This window comes from Anopheles maculipalpis, chromosome 3RL, assembly GCF_943734695.1.
Source record: "Anopheles maculipalpis chromosome 3RL, idAnoMacuDA_375_x, whole genome shotgun sequence".
NCBI lineage: Eukaryota > Metazoa > Arthropoda > Insecta > Diptera > Culicidae > Anopheles > Anopheles maculipalpis.
The window spans coordinates 43,240,833-43,267,825 of NC_064872.1; the positions used below are offsets into that span (position 1 = coordinate 43,240,833).

The following is a 26,993-nucleotide window of genomic DNA, read 5'->3' on the forward strand; positions in this document are numbered from 1 at the left end:
TTTATGTATGTTTCTTCATCCATAAGAATGCAACCCGCGTACCTCTGACCAGAGCTTAATTTGAGGCAGGATTCTGGGTTTGGCCAGTATCCTGCGTCAAATCTATTTTTATGTATGTTTCTTCATCCATAAGAATGCAACACGCGTACCTCACTAGAACCTGGCCGTACAATTTTTGGAGCACGTGGTTTGGCGATGTAATAATGAGAGTTCAGAGTTTTGTTTGGTTGATTTGAGGCACGAAACGAGCGGTAGTCTGCACTTAATCCGATTCTTCTGATGATAGTTATGCTGCACCGTATATTTGCAATAACCCGAAATAATCCGAATAATCCAAAAGTCCAAAGTGCAACGCACAATTAATTGTCTACGTTGCAGCTTCATCGTTAATAATAATTGAAACAAGCAGGATCATGACGAAAACACTCCATAAGAGGGAAGAGTTCTCCAATACTACTTCTCCTGGCTAGCCCACGAAAGAGGGTAAACTTTCTAACCGTAGCGAACCTGGTGACACCCGTCGTCCCAACGTGTTGTAGACACGCGGATCCACTGGTAGGAACTTGTCCTGCTCGACCCAGCCTATCCGCCTGATACAAGTAGATCTGACGACGCAACAAGGAGCTGTGCGAGGATTCAATATTGGTCATGTATCCGGGATGTTCCCGTCGGAAACAACAAGGTTTCTCCAAATGTTTGTAAAAGTTAGCAAACAAATGCTGACGATAACGCAATGATCGGATTTAATGATATCGGTGCTGTATCTGAAACATTATATATTTAATCTAATCAGTTAGATACTTTCGGAACATAAAAGGGTGCATGGTTAGGCAAACCATAGAGAAATAACAGGCAGCTCTGATACTATCTAACTCGTTACGAGCTAGTGGATATATTGCAGGGTTCCCGAGTGTCAATTTTTTTAATGAAAAAAACAACAGAGAGCCTTACGAAGTCAAGTTTTACATCGATTAGAAAAACTAAGCTACAAAAAATTAGATTGATGCAACTCTCTGCTGAACCAGTCTCTGAACCTGAAGTGTCTGAAAGTGAAAGCCAAAAATGTAGCACCAATACCTTTCTATGCCTGTAAGAAGAAGAAGAAGAAGTAGAAGGAGAAGAAGAAGAAGAAGTAGAAGGAGAAGAAGAAGATGATGATGATGATGATGATGATGATGATGATGTTGATGATGATGATGATGATGATGATGATGATGATGATGATGATGATGTTGATGTTGATGTTGATGTTGATGTTGATGTTGATGATGATGATGATGATGATGATGATGATGATGATGATGATGAAGAAGAAGAAGACGAAGAAGAAGAAGAAGAAGAAGAAGAAGAAGAAGACGAAGAACGAAATGTATAAATATCAAAAGCGTTATCTATGAAAACATTCATAATCTCTAAGGATGTTTTACTTATTTAGTAAATTTATGAAAATTTTTGAGGACGAATATCTTACACAAGGTCGCATTTTCTTCCATTTTTAGAACCACCCGGTGCAAATGTTGCTGTTATACCATTTCGATAAGATTAGATAGCACTGGTTGGCAATGCTATAGATAAGAAAGAATCAACCAACATTTTACCTTACCGGTTGTGTGCCTTAGTACGAGTTAGTCTACGAAACAGAGCGTGGGTTTGTTGTAATATTTCCAGCCTGCCAGTTTACTTTTGCAACGATTAATAATTAACCAGTGGGGCAGGATGTTTAGTGTATGATCGATAGAGGATCGAAACTTGCTTGATCTACTAAGGGTAAGATGATGCGCCAAGAATCGTTGCTAAGCAACCACGATCGACAGCCTCGTATCGAGGCCAACGCAAACAACATTAAGCAAGGTGAGTTTCGTAGGCGATCCAGCATTACTCACCTGGTTTCGTCGATTGCGTAGTCAGGTCCGCGCCCAGACTGCGTTAGATAGTGGTGTGTTATCAGTTCTCGCTTATCTCGCATTAACCTGACCCGATGGTGGAATTCGTACCAACTATTTTGACAGATTCCATTGACTGCGGCGTGACGGCATGCAGCTGTTGTAATGGGCCCGGTTGTATACGGTTGGGTACTGCCACCTCGTTCGTAATATGCCTGTCGTTGGTGGCTTTCGTCAGTGGTGGCATCGAGAGCTACTTCCGGCTGGCGGCACACCAGGCCGCTAGCGAGTTAAGCTTCGATCCGATCGTTCTGGACTGGCTGCTGGTAACGGCTGGTGTGGCGCAGGGAGCATTTGCATTATTAGTGAGCTATTGGGGTAATCGGTTACATCGGATATCATGGCTGGGAGGCATATTTATGCTGCAAGCAATCAGTCTGATCGTGCTTATCATACCGACGCTGACACACAAGTGAGTATGCTATGCGGGATAATGTCGATAAATATGCAACAGTGTCGATTGGCAGTGACAAAATGTGAAGAGTAGTAAGACAAGTGCTGTTTACGCTGAATCGTACAAAAAACCTACCCAAGATCAACAGTGATTCGTTCGACCTTCCGATCGTGTCCACAAACGTGTTTGGAGTTGTGGTACTTGATTGAATATTCACTAGAATTGATTCGTTTTCTCCACTATTCACCACTTACGCCACAGTTCGGAAGAAAGTAACACCATCGAATCAATGAACCTGGACAAGACGTGCACGCTCGAGCAATCATCGAAGCTGGTTATGGATCGACCGTACGCCATCACAACACTGGTGTTGATGTTTATCGCACAGGTATTGATTGGTCTCGCGAACGTTGCCATCTACGCTCTGGGCATCAGTTATGTTGACGATAACGTGCGAACACACCACAGCCCCGGATTGATCGGTACGTAACGTCGTGGCAAAGGTGAGCAACTGATCGCAAAACTCAATATTGTCCTTCTCTCAATAGGGTGCGTCATAGCGGCTCGCATTTGGGGTGCTCAGCTCGGACTTGCGATTGGGCTGGCGGTCGGTGCTACCACACTCGGCTGGTGGTTGGGATGGGCCATTATCGGACCACTGACGTTTGTGTTGGGTTTCATCATCTCCTTGTTCCCGAAACGACTGCTCGCCACGATGGTACGTCAAGCGGCGAACGATATCGTTGAAACGGCCACCAACAACAGCATGCAATCGATCGCCACGGCCGACAAGTGGCTGGCCGACATTTCGCTCTGGTCGACGGTTAGGCGGGTGTTCTCGAACAAGGTACTCATCTGCAATGTGCTGGCGCTGGTGTTCATTCAGACCGGCATGGTGAACTTCCACTCGCACGAACAATCCTATCTGCAGTCGCGATTCTTTCTGCCGACGTCGCAAGCCGACGGTATCAACGATGAGTGGGCCTCCCGGTTAATTACCAACCTGATTCGACCGTTCGCGGCTGCCATGGGTGTGATTGTGGCGGCACTGGTCATTGCAAGCGCGAACCCATCGGCGAGGTATGTACAACAGTGTTTAATGTAGTCATTAGCAACGGATGAATTTAAACACATTGTTTGGTTGATGATGATGATGATGATGATGAGGCCGAGAGAAAATGATCGCACACAGTGAATTGTTCAGTATTTTCCATCAAATTGTTTTATCAATTTTGTAACAGTAGTTGTTAACATTCAAACATTTTCCTTAGGAGAGAGAGTGTATTCTTTTTCCATCTGTATATCTTCATTTTTATAAGCTTGTGAGGGAGTGTTACATCTCTTTATGATAGAAGTCTTTGTTGCTAACCAAATAAATTGATACATTGGTTCTGTAGCTAACTAGCTAACTTAATTATTCTTGAACTGTAGCTGCTGAAGGCATTGAAGGCAGTTTATCTGCTGAATACGATTATGCGAATGCCGACTGTAGCGAGGACAACTCTCGTTAATTGATATAATTCAGACAACAGTTGCAAAGCAGTATTCGCCACAAAGCCTGTAAGGACAGTTATTAAAGAACACTTCAGCTGACTTTTTTTTAAATTTATTTATAGGGGCTTTGTGTTGTTTAAACCATATTTTCCTTTCTACCTTCTGCTAACGACAGTAATTGAATTTGATTTACGGTAGAAAATGAGTCATCCTTCAAACAGGAGCAATATTGGCATTATTGCATAGTGTAATATTTGCTTTATTTATATTTTTTATATTAATTTTAACTCAAAAGCTTTATGTTTTTTTTTCTCGTTTTTTTAATGCAGGAAATTGGCCGGATGGAACATTTTCGTTGGAATATTAGCCACAGGACTATTCATCGGTAAGTTTTCCTTTATTTACTTACATTTAATTAAAAAAGTAAATGTACTTCCAATATTTTTTTTGTATTGTTTCTAATACTAATCAAAGATAACTTGCCCGACGTGAACCTTGTTGGGCTTTGGTATTTAAATATTTATCATGGTACCATGATCGCTTCGTCCGTCTTGATCGTAATTGCTTTTCAAATCGTGCTAATTTCGGTGGCGCCATCTATTAGAGAGTAGCGCTACCACATAAACGAATTTTTGAAATTTATTTTCTTTTTATATTTCTTTAAAAAAACTCTACACCGTCAAAATTGTTTTATGCAATAGTATTATTGTCCCCCTTCTACACCTTCTTTCAGCTTATATTTTCATCTCGTGTGGCGAGGAACAAATAGCTGGTGCTTATCGTGGCCGAAAGCTGATCAAACCTTTCTGCGCGTCGAATTGCGTTTGTGCGGAAAACGTGCCGTTCACACCCGTCTGTCCCATAGACAGTCGCTTTACGTACTTTTCACCGTGTCACGCCGGTTGTCAGGATCGGGAAGAGATTAACAGTATCGTCATCTATCGGAACTGTTCGTGCGGTGTGGATGTTGACATTGTACTGGATAATGGTGGCGATGCGACTGAGGGTGCCTGCGGGATTGACGACTGTCAACCGTACTGGATCGTGTTTCAGGTGTTGACGGTAATTGTGGCGATGCTTCTAGCTTCGGGTTTGACGGGTAAGGTGATCATCAGCTTGCGCTCGGTGCTGACGCAAGACAAGTCGATGGCTTTAGCGGTGGAGCTGACATTAGTGGGGTTGGTGGTTTATCTGCCTGGGACAGCCATCTATCAGGTGGTAGCAAGTAAGTAATCGCTACTATAAGCCTCTTGCATGGAACAACTTAAATTGAAAATTATAATAATGAAAACGTGTTCTGTGGGGTCCACAGCGCACACTTGCCAGTTTTGGTCTTCAAACGAGCGACAATGCTTTCTACACGAGACGCCGACCTTTGGAAACATTCTGAACATGATTACGGCTGCGCTCATCATTATTGGCTTAATTTTTGAGATGGTAGTGTTTTACTTTGTTAAGGATATGTCACTGTACGGAGAAAATGACGAGACTTTTCTACGGTAATTACTTGCTGGTAATTAATTCGTCTACGATAACAAGTGTAACGTTTCATACTCACCACTTTAGCGATCCGATCGAGATGCGATTCATATCGCCAGCGAGGACACAAACCATGACGGAAATGATGCCACTAAATAACGCCGAAGACACCACCCGACACACGGCCGACCGATCTACGACTTCGGAGACGCTCGTACAATCCGCTACACTGATTGCCGATGAGGACGTTCCCTCGGTCCAAACGATTCAAAATACCCAACCTTCTTATCCAACGGTTCGGTCCATCTCACCACTTGCTGCAAGTTCCGCAACGTACGCCCAGGTGGTGCGACAACTGCCAAAGCGGGAGAACTCGAGCGAAATCGACGAACAGCTAGACTTCCGGTCAGCGACCAGTTTACCTCGTGGTCAAACGGACAGTGATGATGAAAGCGATTATCGCTCCAGTATGGTGGGCCCTATGAAGCAACAGCAGCCTGTATCAAACTCGAGAGCTGACTCTGCGCTGCGACGGGATTATACACGAAACGGGCTGTTCTCTCCTCGGGCTATATCACCGGAAAGTCCAGATTCGGGAAGAGATGCGCTTGCAGTACGGTCACGAAATGTTCCCGGTCGGCCGATGAGTCCGGAAACGGATTTTTAAACTTAAATCTTGCTAGCCAGTATAAAACTTGGCCACACATGCACAAAAATGGGAGCATCGCCATAAAGCAACCCTAGTGTGCCGTTGCTAGATGATAATATTAAATAAAGTTTGTAGTTCTATCAGTAAGTCTTCACACAAAAATGTGTCCAGCAAATGTCATTCGGATTCATTTACTTCACCCAAGAGCATGCTTTATCATTGATTGTGTTTTGATTTATTATAATCTGTTTCTGTTTTTCAGTACTTTCTCTTTTTTATCATTCGGCGATGCACGCTTTTCGGTGCACAGCGTCGTCTCAACCACGGCAATTGCGATATATAGTTTCGATTCAGCATATGTTCCAGTTGTTGTTGTTGTTGTTTTTTTTTTGGTATTTTATTTTGCATTATAGTAGGATTATTTGATAGGACCTTCTTTTTGTTGTGTTGCAATAAATAAAACAATGTAAATAAAAAGAGGGACCTACTTTCGTAGTGGAAATTAATTTCTCCCCATTGGCTGTACGAACACAAAAGGAGAAAGCCGAAAGTTGCCAAGCGAACGATACCGTCATATGCACATATACTTATGCTTCCGTTCTGCTCTGCTTTATCAATAAATTCGTTTAACTTTCCATTCGCTCTATGCTTGTCGGGTATTGTTTCTCTAACGCTGCGAGTAGGAGTTTTTAATAACTAAACAAATATTTGTTGTTCCTATTAAACTTAAACGCTAGGCGCAGTTGACAAGCAATAAGGGTAATCTACTATTTTTATGCTTTTCGTGACTTGTTGCCTTTTCTTTCTCGTTTCCAAACCAGTCGGATGCTTGTATCACCATGCTTTGTTTCATCTGTTATCTTCGGATTGTGTACGATGATGTGTTACATTGTTCGATAAAAATATATAACATATGATCATTTCCATATCTTTTTCTGCCGTTGATGGTGGATGCGTTGCGTGAGTTTTGCCACTCCCTTGCGGCGTGTTAATACGGAGTTATGTGTTTGCATGTAATATGTGTGTGTTTTGTTTTAAATCTTCTTTTCTACTTGGATAATCCAGTCGGTTCATCGGGACATATTACTGAGCATCTTCATTTTGTGATCTGGTTTTGATCTATGCTTTGTTTTTGCAGCTACACAATGATGATAACAGTGGCTTAATTTTATATTCCTTTTGCGTGAATCCGTGTATGCGCCTGGTACTTGGTACCAATTAGACTACGGGTACGGTATAAAAAATACAAACAATAAAAAAGCACGGGCCAGCAAATACCTAGCACTCCTTTCTCTGTCTCTCTCTCTCTATCTCTCTATGTCTGTCTATTTCCTTATGATCACATCGCATTCAATAGCTACAACGTTCTGGCTACTTTTCTGGCTGGCTTTTCCACACACTTCTTGGCGATCGATTTTTAAGGTCCAGTAGTTTTTTTCCCTTTTTACACATATATTCCTATACACCTATATCTCGGTCGCCCATGGCATGAACGTGGTACGGGCTGCGTCGTGCTGTCTGGCGCGACATAAATCTCTTCTGCTTGTTTCAACATTCTCTATCATCATTATGTACAAACGAATCACATTGTATTTTGCCCTTTTAACCATCTGCATGTTTTTCCTAATTCTTGCCGAATTTTCGGATTCTAGTTACTCTCACACAAAGACCTGCTTTTTCTTGTGATACTTTCCCTAAGAGTGATCAGTATTAGGACTAAGCTCAACGAAACAGACGAACATAAAAGAAAATAATTTAACAAAGTATTGCTTTCCACCTGTACACACACACTCGGGCAGCAGCGGAAGGATTCTTTCTCTTTAACCGGGGCGCTTTCTTCTACTTCCGCATACCATTGCCCGTACGGCGAACAGAGGTAGGGGCAGCGATCGGTTTTTGGCGTAGTTTGCCGGCGAAAAGTAGATAGTAGCCAATAAACTGTAAACTGTGCATTTGTTCAGTGACGACCAATATGACATAGAATGAAACCTATGTGTAGGTAGAAATCCAAAGGCTATTAACCACGGGTACACATCAATACTTTGAAATAAAAGCACATACAGTTTGGATAATGCTGCGTTACGACCAGCATACGTTTTACGGCGTTCGTTTATTACTCTCCGGTGCATTTTTTTTTGTTGTTTTTGTTATAACCTACTTGCTTTGGGAGTTGGCTAAATGTATGTATGCGTTCTGCTTTTTCCGCTCACAACAACACTTTGCCTTATATTCACTTGTCACTAGTCACTTCCTATCATTAAATCACATTTTAACGTATCTCAGTTCCGTTTGTTGGCTTCTTTCCGCGTTCTGCGTTACGTTTCGCTAACCGTTTGTCTTTCCATCCCCTGCACACAATCCGATCTCTGGTGGCATTAATTTGTTGCGCAAGCTGTACCACATTTAAAATTTAGACAACTGTATTTGTGTATTTCTGCTACTGCTATCTCAAAATAGGCCTGCACTTTTACTTACTCGATGCCCTTTTTGCTTTTTCTTTTTTAGTCAAGAAGAGGTCAATGGCTTTAGCTTTATAAACCAACAAACATTACCGTACCCTCCCTACTTCTACGAAGTGGTGCTACGCTTTATACGGGTTTGAGAATGCTTAGCTACGTTTTCAACTACCATTGGCAACATCATGTTAGGTTTTAAGGTTTCTTCCCTTACTAACGCGTGCTTCGTGCCCCACACAATAGAAGCAAACAGGATCGAATCGTGCTTGCATTGCTCTTCGCTTTCCCAGGGTTTTGAGCGTCATTTGGCGCTATCGTTCGCAGTCGAATTCACTTTAACGAATCATATCATGCCTTAGCTTTATGCATACATATCAATGTTTCTTAGGAGCGTGTCTATGTGTAGTTCATCCCTGCTCGTGCTGCATCAATTCCTCAGCCCGAACGAAGACAGAAGCAACGTGAACCGGTACACCATCGAGTTAATATGCAAACAAGATCATCCGTGGGTGGTGGTCTGGTGTGCAAAAAACGTTAATACTAACAGGGACTTGGAATTACAGTTGCTGTATTGCTAAGCGTCGCAGCTCACGTTAGGCTCCTCAGCCGTGAGATAACCGGTGGCCGGAGTGGGTACACTCAATTGTCCGCCTCACTTCACCAATCAAAGAGAGTCAGATACCCGCTGGGGCTAGGGCAGAAAAACATTGCAACTCCTTCGTTTTGCTCATATAATTTCGAGTAGTACGGAGCATGGACTCCCCCCTAACGCGAAATATCTGGGGCTTCTATACACGCATGCATTGATGCTTTCAGTGATGATGCTACTTGCTTCGGTTAGTAGTAATAGTAGTAGTAGTAGTAGTAATAATAGTCTTTATGTCAAGTGTACGTCTAACGGCTGTTTTGGAACGCTAAGCTTAGGAAACAGAACCGTTGGCAGGGTTAGCCGAGGAGGTTGGTACTTTGGTGGAACCGGCGTTGGTGGTGGAGGCGGTTGTGACCTGCTGCTGCTGCTGCTGCTGAGCTGCTGCTGCTGCCGCGGCAGCTGCTGCGACTGCCGCTGCTGCTGCCACGCTACTACCACCGGTAGTCAGTTGCGCTAGTGTTTCCTGCGATGCGTTCGCTTTCAGAATGTTGTTCTCGTACTCGAGCTGGTTAATGCGATCCATCAGCTCCGATATCCTTTCCTTTAGTACTTCAACTTCTTCGCGAACGGCAAACATAAGGTGCGATTTGACCAGATCCTAAAATGGCAAAGAAGAGGGGGTAACATACATTAGAACACATATGTTAAACTGATGAAAATGTAATCAAAAGCAAACTATCTAAAAACTAAATTTTATATTTTTAATGCTAACACTAATGCTCATTAATCTTTTTATTCAATTAGAACGGCCTGGTCGTATTGTTGTAGTATAATTACTTATTGCAATCATAAATCATACTGAAGCTACCAGTGAGCAAAGTACAATCCAACAGTTCTCACACAAAACGATCGTTTCTGAGAATGTCAACATTGAATAATGTTTATTAATTGTTTGAATCATCAATACTTCCGGTGTTTGAGGAATGGATCACATAGCAGAAAATTTGATCCTATAGTTCTCCGGCAATGGGACAGATGGTGAAAGGGAGATACACAACTACAAAGCTTGAAAAAGAAAGCAAAAAGGGAGGCTTTCGATGGCGTCATCAACACACCATATTCTTCGCACTCCATTTGAAACCATAACTCTACCGAGCGATCGTCATTCGATGACGCCAATAAAAATACTCACAACACGACGCAAAACTATGACAACATTGCGGAAAAACGAATCACACTGTCAAGGTACGGCCGCCGCGATTGAGGCGTACCCACCGCCCGACCGCACACAACACTAACCGTCGCCGATTGATCACGCGGGTGGTGGTTGTCGCGCTTTGTCTTGCCGATGCTAATTGATACTAAACGGTGGGAATCGAGCATTTGTGTGCTGCGAACTGAACTGCATCCGATCAATGGCATCTAAATTTAGAAACGCTTCATGACGGAAGAGCGTCCAATTGGCGTCTTACACAGAGAGTGTCTATATTGGCCCCCCACTGGACTTGGTAATGCAAGAGAAATCAACAATATTTTCCTTCCCAAACTATATCGAACCGTGACAATATACACAGCCGTAGCATTAGTTCAAGTGGACAAAAACGCGGTACGCGAAATCATAATGATTTAGACAAAAATTTCCACAATCAGGAATAACAAGTGAGTGCAAAAGAAACATGTCTTGTCGCTGTCAGAAATGGGGAAAAAAGATGCTTAGATAAGATAAGCCACCCCGTGTTGTGAGTTGTTCAAGCAGCTTGCTGCTTTATTATACAGTAAGTTATTTGTTTCCCGTAGCTGCTTCAAAACAAACCGCTTACTCTACTATCACACGGTGTGTTCTCGCCTGTTCTGCTATTGCTAGAGCGTGATAAGTAATCTCTACGTCATGGATTGTGACAAACAGGTAGAAAGAATCAGGAAGGTGCTTTTTTATCAACCACGGTTTTGCATTACTCCAGCCAGTAAGTACTGGCTTTTATCATCCAAAGATGATCGATTCACGCGTCAGTAAACATTATTAAATCGACAGGAATTAGCAGCAGCCATATTCGTTTTCAATTATCAGAAAAAAAAATTTTTTGTGAAGGAAACGAACACACTCTGCGTTGCGGTGCACCAGCCCCCTTTCGAAATAGTTATCGTTTAGTTCACAAAACAAATAACAAAAATATTACGCCCTGGACCAATCGTGACACACTCTGGGAGGGCACAGAAAGCATGAACTATTTTCGAGCCGATTGATTGCGGGAACGAAAACACACAGATTAACATATTCTATTTATATCCTGGTGGTGCTGCTGTTGCTCCATTCACGCGCTCCAATGACCAAAAGAAAAAAAACATTCGCCTTCTGGGGTGTGCATCATTTGAAAACTAGCAAAATATACATTCGCGGTACAAGCGAGCGCTCTGCGAGTGATTGGCCGGCTGCTCAATTAAAATCAATTCCAGCTAGTCGTCAACAACGACAGCACCGGAATGCTGTGTGCGCCATAGGGTTCGGGAGAGGAAAAATAAAAACAGAGCATCGACTCGATCGACTGCAAACGAAGATTTCGTGGCCTCGATTGAGGTATGCTGCTACCCATACTGGCCGGGTGTCGTTGATTGATCAAATAAACTGCCAGAAGGGAACAGAATTCTTCCACCAGCAGAGTGGCTTGTGTGTGGTTTTAAATGCTTAAGACAGCTCACTGCAACTAAAGGGCGTCCGGTAGACGTATACGTAACAGCTATCTGTCAGCGAGGTATGCTCAAATATGCTTCAAGATTGAGGAAACGAATTAAGGAGGCCGAACTTAGTCCCGGTTGGAGTGAATTATCACCTCCTTTAGCACACCTACGTGACCGAGTTCAAGGACCAATTCTCGATCAGTAAAGTTGGGCGACAGGTGTTATTGGTCGAGCTAGGAAATACATATACTCATACATTGATGCGTTAAAATGTCATTTTTCTTAAATTATGCCAAATTTTCTCTCAGTTTTCTACCACAGGGAAGTGCTTTACGTGCTGGACGGGCTCAAGGAGCGTTCTAATGCCACGTCGACCAAACCAATGACTCATCAACAACATTCTACACCGCTTCCCCTCCATACACATTACTACCTGTACCGGGTGAAGGTTATCGGACTTAATTTCAGTGAAATAGTAATCGAACCCAACCATGCCACTGCAATTTAAATTTAATGAGCCCCAAGAAACCAAACGTTGGCAGAGCACGGTGAGTGTAGGAACAGGCCACGTAAATCACACACAATTGCGCGCATTGCCTTCGACGACTACACTTAACGATACGCGTTCTATATGATCGACGGTGGTGGCCACGACAGTTCGCACGTGTTCCTAGCACATGCTCGGTTGGTAGCTTGGAAGATTAAAAGGAGTGTCCCCGGTCTGGCTAACTTACTTTCACATTTTGCACCATCACGTAGTAGGTGTTGTCCTGACCCTTTTGCTTAATCTCGTAAAGCCAGTTCTCGGCCAATGACGACGTTTGTTGCTGCTCCTGCTGCTGTCTCAAAACCGTCGACAGTGCCGGATACGGATTGCTTATCGCCGGAAGGGTTTCCATTCTAATGTTTCCCGTTTGATCGGACACTTTGATCAATTATTTGCGTGTGTGTATTACTTTAATGAAATGTTACACCTTGCGATAAATGTTACAACTTTTGAAAGCTTTTAGCACTTTGATGAACAATGAGTAATTTATTACGAAATACACTCCGCTATAATCACGTGTGATCGTGTAAGACGAGATTCTGCACAAACAATTGCCTATCGTAAGATGACGCACATGAGAGCACTCGCTCGGCTAATACACATTCGCGGGAACAAGTTCACTGGCAGCCGACTAGCTCGTTTGAAGGACGATCGCTTTTTGATAATAGCACAACAATTCACGGGTTTGGTGGTCTCCTTATCGCTCGTCCAGCTGATGCGTTTGAACCCCCGGCCGTTGTTATCGTTTGTGATGTGCTTGTTATTGCTGTCTCACCACGAACCGGTTTATATGCTCCCGGTACTGCTTGAGGCTGAAGAACAGAGCAACCGAAATGAATAATGTTACTGGTGGTACGACCCAACAGACTTTCGAGCGGCGACTGACTGTCTGGCGGTGGGATGTGAGCAGTTTTATGGTTGAACTACACCACAGCTCCACGTCAGGGTGGCGCAGCTTGTGCTTGTACAAACAATCATCTCCCACAGGCCTAGTGTGACACAAACAACCTTCCCTCTAATGGTGTTGTTTTGCTGTTCTACTGATTTCTTATCTCTCGCTCTCTTTCTCTCTGTCTCTCCCTTTACGATGACGACGGTGTGTGTGTGTCTGTGTTTGGGATATGCGGAGAGCAGTTACAGTGCGTGTGTTGCATACTACAGTGGGATCCCTCGCTCGCAGGTGATGTTTTCGCTCACCACATGTCACAGCTCTCATGGTCCACGAGTTGGAATGAAAGGGAAAGGCCTGCAGTTTTGCTAGGAAAATGGGAGAATGATCGCGGAAAATTGGGAAGCATTTTATGCACCCAGTACTGCAGCTCACCTACAAAATGGAGAAGACACCTTTATCGGAATGCTCGGTGCATCTCCACACATTATAAACTCTCCCTTTTCTCAGTCGCTCACTCTCACTATTTCCGTTTCGTTCGTGAATGGCAAACGAACGTTCTACACCTTTTGGGGCCGTGTAAGCTGATACACCTTTTAATCGTATACCGCTGAAACACGAGCCCATGGCGTGCTATCGCTGTGGATCCCACCTAGCCACACACACACACACGCGCCCCCGGCAGGCAAATGTGAAAGAGAGCAGTTCTCTATCAACGGAGGTGTGGAGGAATCTGATTCTAAATCTGTACATATGGGAGAGTGACAGGGCGCTTGTTGAAAGTTGTAAATCTTTCTTTTCATTACCGATCGCTTCACATGGAGGATAGACATTTCATTTCTATTTAGCATCGGTGCATTATAAGAAATGCGAAGGTCATTACGCTGGTACCTAACATCACCTGATCGACGTATAGGCGCACACACTCGTCCCAAGACAATCTCCTAAGGTTTGTGTGCTTGTATTAGCCATACATTGCTTGATTTGATTGAAGATTAGTATAACAACAAAAAATCCTCTATTGTTCAGAGCGAGTGGGAGGAATGTACAATAGCAAAACTGTCGATAGTGTGCATTGATGGAAATACTGCAAGACACAACACAGATTGAAATTTTACATAAAAAAATTGAATAAAAAATTCAAGCAATGCAAAAAAGATTATTGATTCCGACCACAAACAGAGTATTGAAAAACGGCATTGAAAAACAAACTCCGAAATGATTAACACCCTTCAAATGCTCTCAAAACGACAAACATTGATATAGCTGCAGCTGATAAGAGTTGTAACGAGGTGCTGGGGCTTGGCTTTTTTACTTTGAAATAACTGGTTTCATCCAGATGGCAACGTTTCCTTCATGACGGATAATTATTCTTTTACACAGTTTTGTTACAATCACAACCGATCTTCCATCGACCAGACCGTCTCCGCACAAGACGCAGCCGATGGCGAGATATCAGCAATGAATAAAAATTTGTTTTGTTTTGCCAGTGTCGCGCAAAGCCTGTTACACACATGGCAATATGATGGGGAAGGTGCAACAAAGACAACAAAGTATGGTTTGATTAAATCTTGTGTTTTGGATTATTATGCTTGGATGGTCGAGCTTCCTGTGATCGTACGATAAGAACGCACAGTAATTGAAAAGAAAAACAATAACAAAGAACGGAACAATATAGCACAGGGGCAAGGTGGTAGAAAGAACTGGAAGAAGACATGTCCACCAAACTAAAACCTTAATGGAGTTTTATCTTATTTTAACCTGTCTTGCAGGGGCGACCTAGTGGTGTAAGCGACAGCAGCGCCGGTCTTCAAACGGCAGGACCGGGGTTCAAATCCCGACCGGGGTTCAAATCCCATCCGGGGACCGTCCCCCCGTAGTGAGGACTGTGACTATCCAACTACGTGGTATCGGCAGTCTAGAAAGCCATTTCGATGGCCGGCATGACCTTAGAGGTCGTTAAGCCAAGAAGAAGAAGAACCTGTCTTGCAGCGCCGGTTGTCACTGTCAAATATGAGGTTGATTGCCAAATCGATAGGCCATGTAAATCCTTGAGGATTGTGAAGCTTAATGCATGACACCTAAAGGCATTTAAAAATATTGCATACCATACGTGCGAAAGAACAGAAGAATGTGAAAGACAACACATATTGCGGTGTAGCTCCGATATCCTTAATTGGATTGACCTACTTGCAGGGAATGGTTTTTCTTTTTATGTTTGCAAAAAAAAAAACGCGACAAACCACCAACAATCCACACGCACACACATCCTTAAAATCGTTGGCTCAAAACCGCTCGCGTACGGAGAAAGTGCATCATCGGAGTTTACAATTGGCCACCTGGCCAGATGACAAACCGTAGAAGGAGATGTCGCTAAAGTTTAATTCATCGGAAAAAGTCTAACGATGTGATGAAGCGAAGAAATCGTAACCAAAGTCCATATATGTACGGTAAGCTAACTGATGGAAGTCGTCAGCCAGATTGGCTAGACAAGAGTACAAAAAACTTATTGTGTGTGACGTTCATTTCAAGATAGTACACCCGATAGATAAGCTAAAAATATCAATAGGCTCACGCGATAATTGCTAGCGATCGTAACTTGGCATGCCTGGTGCTGTTTTTATTTGATATCAAAATACGGTAGGCTCCACTTTTGATTAGATTTTTTGTTTGTAACCTTGAGACTGTAGAAAGAAAAGTTAATAACGGCTCTTTATGGCTTAAACGACTACCAGATCATACTCTGCCATATAATAGGCTTAGTAGATTAATTATTGCTATCTAAGCGAATAGCCGCAGGCAACGGACCGGTCTTGTAGAGATTTTAGTCGCGTCCTTCGGAGCATTTGGTTGTGTGCAGCAGCTTGCCTGAACTATTGAAGAAGTAATCTTACTTTTGAAGGTAATTAAGATGATTGAAACTACAGCAAAAGAGCTTGGGATGTAAAAAAACACATTTAAAATCTAGAAAACACTCCACACTCAACACGATCATTTTTGGAAAATGTTTTCAAATTCTTCACGGCCCTCCATACTGACTGTGTTTGAAGTATGCAGCCTATCAGTGTGTCCATAAAACAAGTAACTATCTTCAGTAACCCTACTCTGAAAGACTGAAGTTGAAAATGGTGTCAAGCAAACATTAATGCTGTTATCACGTTGACGATCAAGTACACGTCAATGCAATTGGAAGAACTTTGAAGCTGACGAGATTTGTTCATTATTATGAGTAATGAAACGTACTACACCTATCAACCGATGCATATAGGGGCGAAATGTTTTATTTTTCAAATGCACACACACGGGAATCATCAGGAGTAAAATCAAACAAAATCATCGAAAAATATTTTAGTACAACAAAAGTAAGGTTGGTGATTGAAAACAAAATCCGTACACCGTGAGGAATATTTCGCCTGTCTCAAAAATCAACATAACCGGTTTCAGCAGCAGTATAAAGTAAAACCCCATCCTAATAGGTAAGCATTGCGCGATGTTTACGACGTCTCGGATGGTCTTGAAGCCTGGATGGGGCTGGCAAACAAGGAACGGGGAAAGAAAAAGCAGTTCAAGTAAACATTTCATCGGTTGCTTCGGCATCAGCAAAAATGTTGATAAGCCCTAGGCTTTGCACTAACACATCTTTACACGAACTTCGAAATCATGATATGTTTACCCGTAACGTTTAGTAACTCGTTTCATTGCCACGTGACATCATAGAATTGGGCAGGATTTTTAACATTAAAAATCAAATCTCGTGGTAACTTAAATTGAATGCTTTGTCTATTGCAAACTAACGAAAAAGGGGGATTAATTACAATCTTTATAATGTGAAAAATGATTCATAATAAAGACAATAAATGTGTAACACTGCATGGGTCAGACTATGTTGGATTTTATCATTCTATATCAGACGCACAAGCAGGTTTTTGCACTTGAAAAATTATTACGTGTTGTTGGATAAATACATAACAATAATAATAAAGAAGACATAATTCTTTCCATATCTTATCTGACAACAAGTTGACTTTTGCTTGTCGTGTCAGGTCTATGCGTGTATACATTTAGAACTAAACCCTGTGACTAAACCTACTATTTTCATACTCTGTGACTAATCCTACTTTAATGTATTGAATTGGATTTTATACACTTACCATTGCTTGCTCGATTTTGTTATCGATGGCGACCGCACTTGTTCCCGAAGCACTGTAAAACAAAAGATAAGTTCATTAGTAACAATGCTCGTGTACGAAAAAAAAGAAGATTATTTTGACTATTTTAAATAGTATACTAACACACTATCTACATATAGGATTATACGATTGTTGTATAACATATTAAACAAAGTTTAAGAACTCAAATCCATGTATAATTTACAGTGACGGGAAATAGGTTAAAACCACTCATATAAAAGTATTTTTTCAAACAGCTGATTTCGATACTTTTGCTAAGAATAACTTTATTGAAACTTTCGTTGTAGTAGATTCGTTGAAAGCTGACTTCACAATCTCACAATTTTTGACTGATGAACAATGTGGTCTTACTTTGTTGGCGGTGACTGTATTAGTTTGGTTCTACTTTTAGAACCAAAGAGGAAAAAGAGACTAAAGGCCTGATTATCTCTTACAAGTCTCAAGACAAGCTTGTCAATACAAACGGAAAATAAATTTGCATTATGAAACCATTCTTGTGACAGACAAGTTTCGTTGAACAGTTCTAGTTGATAAAGGTCTAGCTGAACAGTTCTAGTTGATATTTAGGATATCAAAATGATTTTTTCAAATCATGTGAGCGATGATAGCAATAGTGCTGATGAAAGAACAGAAGATCTTACTAAACAACGTCGGCTGCTTCTTAAAATATTCGATCCTTTGGAACTTACTAATCAAGCATGAGTGTTAAACTGTGTAACTTTTGTGTAAAACCTTTATGATATGTTCTCGAAATGTTGTCTGCTACGCTGCGGTTTCTTGCGGAGAGGAGTTACCAAAATGGAATGGGGAAATAATTCAATAAAGCAATTGCTCAACCAACTTTCTCCGTGGCATTTACCAAGATTTTAATGTTTCGGAAGAAACGTTGCCGCCCAAATACATTTCATTAGAAATGGAACCAAACGAGTAGTAAGATGCCCGACAATACTTTTTCCCGTCCTTTCTGAGCGTTTTTTCGGGAGGATCCTTTCTGGAGTAATTTACAATTGATTATTACGGTCCAGTGCCGTATTGTCCTTTTAGTGTTTGTGTCAGTGTCAGTGTTTAAATATTTTGGAAGCAACGTTTTCGCCCAAATATAGTTCATTAGAAATGGAACCAAATCAGCAGCAAGATGCCGGACGATACTTTTTTCCCGCCCTTTTCGGGAAGATCCTTTCTTAAGTAAAATACACACATTTTGATTGGAACTGCACAAGAAAACGAATTGGAAACACACAGGAACGAGTGGTGCCTTTCCGTTTCGAATAGGTGACGGGTGACTTTACAAATTCTTGGCAGTTTACTTGTAAGTTTGCCTTTCGTTAAGTTTTTTTTTTCAACAGACAACACCAGCGGCTGTCATAATTCCAATCTTCCGTTTTTGAAAACTTGTCTTGACAATTTGTATATGAATATCAGGCCTTAAGAATCGATTTCATGACTGATTCAATGATAGGAATATATTTTGAAAATGTTGAACATAGTTTTTTTGTTTAACAAAGTCAATTCGATGCATATTGACTGCAAAATCTCATTTCCGCGTTAAGGTCAATAGGAAATAGCCTTAAGGCCTGATTGTGGAACGCAAACGTCTTCTCAAACGTCTCATAATTGTCACTTTAGTATTATGACTTTCCATTTGGCTAAATCAGACGTTTAAAAGTCCATGACAGTACTTTGTCAAACGGAATATTGAAAATTTCCATTGCCTGAGCCAAACGGAAACGCGCTATAGACAAAAAGTTTTCCGTCAGTCAAGTGCAACGGAAAGTATAGTTTGCATTCATAAAAAAACATGTTTGGGCGTAAATCGATAGAAAAGTGTATATATTTTACGTGGATATGTTATAACAATCACGTTGAAGTCGTTTTAGTGATTTTATTTGGTGGTTTGCAGGAATTATTCTGAAGCAAGAACCACGAAAGTCCGTCACGAAAAAAAAAAATCCACTACAAAAAGTATATTATTAAACCAAACTGATTCATTAGTTAATGATTCTTTTCTTAAAATAATCAATTAAAGATAGGTACAACTCGATTGAAATTATCCCTGAATGTATGAACTAAGCAACAAGTGCCTGCATGAATTTTATCAAAAAATCGACGAAACATTCGTCGATTTTAACGGGAGACCATAATACAAATTTGCTTTCCTTTTGGTTAGAGTCTTTCCATCGGAAAGTTTTTCGTTTTGCTTTGACAATCAGGCCTTTAATCTGTTGTTCGATTCAGATATAAATAATAACAAAACCATTCCAGGAATTCATATTAATAAATTGTTTATTTATTTATTTTAAGTATGACAGCTTGCGCCGTATTGTCGTATCAGTAGATGATGTTAATATAATAAAAATATATTTAAAGTTCATTGACGAGTAAAAGAAGTCTTAATAATAAAGAAACAAAATTGACGCTGACGTAATAATGCCGTTTCGATTATTGACGTGGCAGATTACACAAAAAAAAAAGTTTGTATTGACACGTTCCCCCAGGTGATCTGAACAACGTTTTGTTCGTTCAAAAATTATTCACCTTATGATCACATCACGATCGCCAAACTCTTTCTCCCTCAACGTATATTTTTGCTTTGCTATTGCGATCATTTGCAAACTTGTGCTGCAAGTGGCCACCTCTACCGCAGACATGTGGCAAACAGGGCTACATTTCGTCATACTCTACGCACTGCTACGTCATCGAGCTGGGAAGATTGACTGAGCACAAGCAGAAAAAATGGAAGGTTTTGCAGTGGATCCACCAATATTGGTTTGAAATCGTGGTGTGGTGGAAGGACTTGGTGAGTGTGCTTGACTTTGACTAACTAATGACATCTGCATGATCGCAATTTTAAGTAATAGATTGATCGTGTACGTCCTATTTCCTGAACCCTGCGCTCAGTTTGTCTTGAATGTCTTCTTTTAATGTATGGTTTTTAATTCGAGTTTTCTGAACATTTTCAAGTAGAACTGAATGGTCTATTGGCATACAGATTTTTTGTTTCACTCCAAGATGACGAGTGTACAGAATTTGCGACTGAAAAAAATCTCTTTACCAACCAGAAGCAATATAGTTAGTATTATCATCACGAGAGCTATAAAAAGACCCCGTTTTACAATCGTTGGATTGGATTTAAAATTTAAATTTCGCTAAAAACAACCGCACCGTAGTCACCATCAGCCTCGATCAACCATCGATCGATCGCGGAAAGGTGATCATCGCACATGGTGAACCACCTAAATGGTGTGTGAGTCCGAAAAAAAAAAAACACTCGCACAATCGACCGGCATTGCTTACCCTCCCAATTGGGTTGTTGTATAGAAGTGGGAGGGTGTTTAAAATTCGCACCGTGCGAAACGATGCTTTTGTTTTTATCGCGATCGCGAAACAAATGCTACTGTTTTCTGCAACGGGCACTCCGATGCCGATTGCAAACAGACACCAGCTGCGCGCGTTTGAGTGTTTTGTATCTTCAGTGTTTTCATGTTTTGTTTTCCATCCATGTTCGGTTCGATTGGTTTGTTATGTTTTCATTTTATTTTATTCTCCTCCCCCCCCCCCCCCCCCCGGGTTTCGTGCTGTGAGTGGAAATTAAATAACTCTTTGGATGTTTACGGTATAATTCCCGCCACACACCAAGCGTGCACGATCGATAAGCGTGAAAAAAAAACGTATCGGTGGGAAAAGCGTGTTTCGAGTGTGAAAATTGTAAGCGTAGCGCCGATAACGTTTTGCTCTGACCATTTAGTCCTGGTTGATGCAAGCTAACGTTGAGGTAGTTGTTTAGGCGAGATAGTTAAGTAATCCTTTCGCGCGTTGCTATCAAAAGGTTGTTCTAAATTCTAATGGTTGAGAATGTCACATGTCTGAGGACTGACTGTCCAGCTACGTATAATATCAACAATTCTAGTAAGCCATTACTAGAAGCGGCCTGGTGGTGCAGGCGACAACGGCGCCGGTCTTCAAACGGCAGGACCGGGGTTCAAATCCCATCCGGACCGTCCCCCCTTTGTGAGGACTGACTATCCAACTATGTGGTATCGACAGTCTAGTAAGCCAATTTCGATGGCCGGCATGACCTTAGAGGTAGTTAAGCCAAGAAGAAGAAGAAGAAGTAAGTCATTCAGATGGCCGTCATGATATAAAAGGCCTTTTATCCCAGCAGAAATATGCGTTGCTTTCTTTATACAACAATTTTTAATTTAAAATGCAATCCTCCTCAACACTCTTACTAAAGACGAAACGCGAAAAGGAAATCAATTTGTGTGTTACATTTTTTTTTTTTGTTAATGCCACGCTTAATAATGCCAGCCATGCAAAAATGAGACTCATTTCGAGCATTATTGCAAAAGGGCCTGGCGTACAGCGTTAAAACATGCCCGTTCCCACTCGTCGCGGGAGCTGAAAGGCATCAATCAATATCGCTCCCTTCCACCACCGATTCGATGCATGATTATTAGTTTTTGTGTGCCACCTTTTACGCTGTATGAGATGTGTCTGGGCTCACAAATCGTGTTTCCTTCCATCACACGACGGTGAATGCGCGCGACGCGACGCCGCTACGAGCAGGGAGAGAAGGCAGACGGACAAAACGGACAGATATTGCGCAAACACGTATTTCTTGCTTCGGCTGTGCTTGGGGTTTTCCTGCCGTTGCGTTACACGGACGGAGCACGGGCAAGAATTCACCATTCTAAAACATCGCTGCACGATCGAAGGACACAGCAGCGCTTAAAGGGTCTCTTCCAGTGTTTGTAGGTTTATTGTTTTCGGAAGCCACAAGCATGGAGTCGCATTGGCGCAGTTCGCCGTTGGTCGATTGCGTTACAGCAGTTTTCACTTTTCTCCCGACAATTCACTCTCACTGTTAGTGGAGGAATGTGAGGCGCAAAACAAAATGGGTTCGGAGGTTGCCTCGAGGTATAAGTTCTCGCCAATATCAAGGAGTCGGTCATTTTGCTCGGCCGACAAATGTAAAATTAATGCAGCACGACGAGTATAAGAAAAAGAACACGGGACTGGCATGGGCATGGAGGATACACTGGAGCACTTACTTTGGATAAAAATGATCGATGTACTTGATAACGACCTCCCGCAGGATGTCCTTTTTGCCGGACACGGAATACTGGTGCATAGCCATTATATCGCTTTTCATTTTCGTTGCTTTTGTACGACTATTTGTACGGATGAAATAAAACGCTCGCGCGATTTCTGGCGGTCGGTCAACGGAGCAAGCAAACCGTCAACTTTGCGACGTTGCAATCTGTTAAATTGTTTGGTGTTTATAGTCAAAACACGGTAAGGAACTATGGTTTTATATCGGCGAAAACTACAGTTGCAGCATTAAAGCATGATGAATCTTGTATACGATTTGCTGCACTTGCACCACAAACACACACACACACGCGAACAACCCGCCGATATCGGAACATGAGCGTAACATAAACGAAAAGCGAATCACACCTCGCCTTGGCACACTACATCCTTTTCTCTGCCTTACGTTGCAAGCGCCTTGTCCTCAAAGGAGCAAACCATTTGTGACGCGCGTTAGTTGTCAAAAAAATATCACAAACAGCCGCCGTGTCGTGAGAATCACATTTTTCTAATCGCTCAGCTCACACGCTAACTGCCGACCGCAGCAGAGCCCTTGCGACAATTGATTATGGGGCTTTTCTCTGTCTATCGTTTGAGAAAGGATTGGTTTTTTTTCCGACTTTGGTTGACGCAATTTTCAATAACCACTGCTGCTGCTGCTGCTGCTAGAGGATAGATTATCAACATGCATTTCACATTTCACACGCTATGCTGCAACTGCTACTGCAGGGTTTTTCTGCCAATGCAGCGGCGGCCAGAGACACCTGCACATATATATATTCATGCACAAAAGCTAGCGTACACGGGCTAAATAAACGCACACCACGACGCTCTGCAGCAGCTTCACAACCATGCACAATCAATAATACAGACGAAACCAAAATGGCCGATTGCCTCCCCACGGTCGGAGGTTTGGATGAGCAATGAACATTGGTGGCTCCTGCCCTTTTCCCCTTGGATTCGACGAGAAAAAGGGACAAATTTGAGGGTACGGGAGTTTTGGTTTCGAGCACGACCTTGGTTACCGTACTGTTTTTCCCGACAAACGGGCTTCACCACGCCTGGAGCTAATATAACGCGTCACAAAACCTCGTCGGAACGGTGAGTGCACAGCACTTCTTGTTATGTTTGTTCGCTTTGCCTTCACACGCGGTGTTGCAGGAAAAAGGTTTGTTGCACTATTGCTGACCCAAAGACGAATAATTGAGCCGTTTTGGCGTAAGCTAGGTTGACTGCCAGTTGGCTCTAAACAGCGAAGCCTCTAAACGCAACACTGAGGAGGGTTTGTTATAGTTTCTTCTGGTCGTTGTCCTGGGTGGTATGGCACAAAATTTGCCGACTTGAAAGCGCAGTTCAGTCTGCTGATAAGCGAACAGGAAACAGAAACAGTCCGAAAATGCACACTTCTTCGCCCCCCTCCCCCCCGGCACGGTGGTTAGGGATTAAATAATTGCCATGCTCTTCGAATTGCAAACTCTGTAATTTGTGCTGCACTAAATGTACTTTTGTAATTAAGTAGATTTCTTTGGCGTTGGGGCGTGAATGATACACACCGCTTCTGAAACGCACATCGAAGCTTCCCGTCGAGCGGCAGTGAGAAAAGATGCAGCACAGCACCAAAGCACGGCACACCGAACGACGCGACGCGGTTGTACGGATGAGAGTGTAGATCACATTTTTAAAACTGAGCACAATTTGTTGGACTAGTTTCCTTATTTCGTTGTACTTCGATGCTACCACGACGTTCGAGTGATCTCTTCGAGCTGAAACAGCTGCGAAGGTGGCGATTCGCGCTCCCAGGAACGGACCAGATGTCTGTTCGCTTTGGAGGTTGAGAGTTGATTACTTGGAGCGCCGTAGTGCGGGCGCGCTTTGGTAGGTATTTTTACAACTTCTCGATTTACTTCAGAAGAGTCACTCGAAACCCACTTTCATGAACGGCAGACCGCCTTTGCCCGAGACATGACACGATGGTAGCGAACTGGTTTTTGAAACACTACGCAGTTGGCGCTTGCGGACGCCCCGACGACATGATGTGTTTTCTGAAGTCCGCACTTTACTACGAGAATGTGCGCCACACGATGCAGTTATTTCGAGCCAAACATCGCCCCAAACACACGCATACGGTCAGCTCTCAGAGCATTACGGCACACACCACATGCACGGGGGTGGGGGGGCTAGTTTCTTCGACGGTCTTTCTCATTTTTACTGGCCCCGGCTCTCACTCTTCGCGGAGAGCGGGACATTTTCCAATTTCTGCATTTCTTCTGATCGCGCTAAAATCTCTCGCGAGTACCAAACACATTTAATCGTTTTGTATTACGAAAAGGTCTTACGAATGGGAGAAGTTGTAACATTTTCCAACCATTTTCTCCAACAAATATGAGAGCTGAAGAGAGCAGCAACCCACCCTAGAGCTCTAATGCTTCGAGCAACCCAGAGATACGAGAGTGTACCGAAAGTAGCTGTGTATACATATGTGTGTGTGTAGTGCTTTTTTATGATTATGCTGGGGGCCATTTTACGGAGTGTAAAAGCCCCATCTCTCTTCTAGCAAACGGCCGTTCTACGCGAGCAAAGCAACATAAGAGCAGCAATAACGGTAGTTGATTTTTCGGAGAACTGATACTCGAAGAGCATAATGCAGCTAAAAGGGAGTTTGGAGGCTAGAAATGCGTTCCCTTCAAAATGGCAATGTTGAGATAGGTTCGAATAAAACACTGCAATTGTTCTTCACTTCGATCCACACATGTAATTCCAGTGAAGGTAGTCAAAACCAAAAAGTAGTCCAGCCAGTCCTTTCGGCGTAAAATAAAAAGACATTTTACAAAGGCATTATGCGCTGTAAATGCATGCTTTATGTGGCGTGAAGCATACGATTAAAAAGTAAAAGTCATTCGTGCACACTACTGTCCATAAACTGAGTTTAGACTCTTGCAAATTTGGATCATACTCAAATATCTTGAAAAATTGAGCATCCTCGTAGATTGATGCTCTCCAAGGAAAACGTTTTGAACATAAATTCTCGAAGAAGAGAAAGAGAATTTATCTTCTGGTTGTGTGCGTTATGGCGATTGCGGTACATCAAAACGCGGACAGAGAGTTTTGAAAAACATAAACAAACATAACTTCCACCTATCGTAGCAGTGGGCCTTGGTACGAATGTTTGACGAACGGCAGCAGACATAATCATACCTTTTTTATGTTATACATTGGTGCTGTTGCTGCTGCTGTGCCAGAATTATCTTTGCAAACACACATGCAAACGTAAGGGGATTTCGAAGTTGACAAGCAGCATAAAACAGCATAGTGTAGGTGCATGCCTCGGGTGGAGCATTTTTCGCTTTAGGGCATCGCAACATCAAGCGAAAATATGAGCCACAATTTGGTGCTACGGAGCGTGAGAACTATTAAACTGGGTGTGATAATATGCGACTGTATCCAAAAAAATTCAACCTCAATTATTCTTCCAAATCATGATTTTAATTTTAACATTCACAACGAAAAGCGCAAGGGCTTCCCATTTCCGGAATGTGAGTAATTGGAAGCGAACGAAGAAATGTTCTGCACTAAAAAAAATCTATCCCTAGCAAACTTGCATGGTATTTTATTTTAGTTCTCAAGGACGGCCGTACAATGCTAACCGAACGCGATCCTATTCAAGATCATCTGGGCATGATGAGTAAATCACTAGCCGGCTGGGGTATGCGCAAGCTGCTGACGAGGCAAACTACAGAGGCGATACGAGTTTCGACAAGGATATAGTGCGAGCAGATCAGTCGTTTGCCGAGCGCGTTCGACAGAGAACGGCCAAGGCAAATAAACGCACAAATACCAACGCGCCATCTTAAGCCGGTCCTATACTACGCACTGCACCATCAGAGCCATACCATAAAGATGGCATTAGCTCACGGTATAAAGGCCAACCATACGAAGCAAAGAAGTAAAAGTTTAAACCCTTCACAACGGACCAACACATACCGCTAGCAGGTTTCATCCACCCATGCCGGCTACATCTTTGGACCTGGCAAAAGAAGACGGATGAAGATTAAAACGATAGCGAATTAAACAAAAAAAAAAAAAAACAAGGAACGTGTCTACGCCGAATTGTGCTGAGCGTGGTGGATTCCGTTCCGAAGTGGAGACAGCAAAAACGAACGAACTGCTGCCTTGCTGCTGCTGCTGACCTAAATCCGATACTTTTAGCCGTTCCCTCTGTCTACCGTCTGGTTCCTTCGCAACCCCCGGCGGCGGGGCGGATGCGAACACATTAAATTTCATCTCGTCGATCAAACGAGAAAAAGGGAAGGGAAAAAGTGCGTACACTCACGAATACTTACGCACATCGTGTTGCGGTGGCGTAAGTGTGCGCCGCAACAGCAGTTCGACTGCCCGATCGGGGGATGGTGAATTGCGCGATTCGTGCCGTATATGGTAGTACTACGCACCGTTTGCACTAGACTGTACCATTTTCACACATTAATTATCGAAAAGCTTTCCTCTTATGCGTTAGTATGAAACGCACCAAAAAAAGAAGAAGAATGCCAAACTGCTATTGTCTAATTTAAACCCAACTTTCATCCTAACCACTAATGA

The 26,993-nt window shown here is 42.5% G+C and overlaps 2 protein-coding genes across 2 annotated transcripts in view; one reads left to right on the plus strand and one right to left on the minus strand.

The window, feature by feature from the left end:
* Positions 1-1,772: 1,772 nt before the first annotated feature.
* Positions 1,773-5,977, plus strand: LOC126564111 (solute carrier organic anion transporter family member 4C1). Its single transcript, XM_050221045.1, has 8 exons — positions 1,773-1,851; positions 2,010-2,355; positions 2,599-2,819; positions 2,886-3,417; positions 4,161-4,216; positions 4,565-5,056; positions 5,144-5,330; positions 5,398-5,977. Exons 1-8 carry the CDS (start codon positions 1,773-1,775, stop codon positions 5,975-5,977), a joined length of 2,493 nt encoding a protein of 830 aa, XP_050077002.1.
* A 3,182-nt stretch (positions 5,978-9,159) lies between these two features.
* LOC126563873 (protein bunched, class 2/F/G isoform) overlaps positions 9,160-26,993 on the minus strand; it is a 40,022-nt gene continuing 22,188 nt past the window's right edge. Inside the window, exons 3-4 of the mRNA XM_050220653.1 lie at positions 17,268-17,319; positions 9,160-9,662 (exon numbers count right to left, since the gene is read on the minus strand). Coding sequence (XP_050076610.1) covers positions 9,336-9,662; positions 17,268-17,319 — 379 coding nt within the window. The 3' untranslated portion in view covers positions 9,160-9,335. The remainder of the gene's footprint in view (positions 9,663-17,267; positions 17,320-26,993) is intronic.

Coding starts and splice junctions, on each gene's coding strand:
- LOC126564111 (XM_050221045.1), top strand. CDS start 1,773: ATGATGCGCCAAGAATCGTTGCTAAGCAACCACGATCGACAGCCTCGT. Junction 1,852..2,009: donor CGCAAACAACATTAAGCAAG/GTGAGTTTCGTA, acceptor CTATTTTGACAG/ATTCCATTGACTGCGGCGTG. Junction 5,057..5,143: donor CATCTATCAGGTGGTAGCAA/GTAAGTAATCGC, acceptor TGGGGTCCACAG/CGCACACTTGCCAGTTTTGG.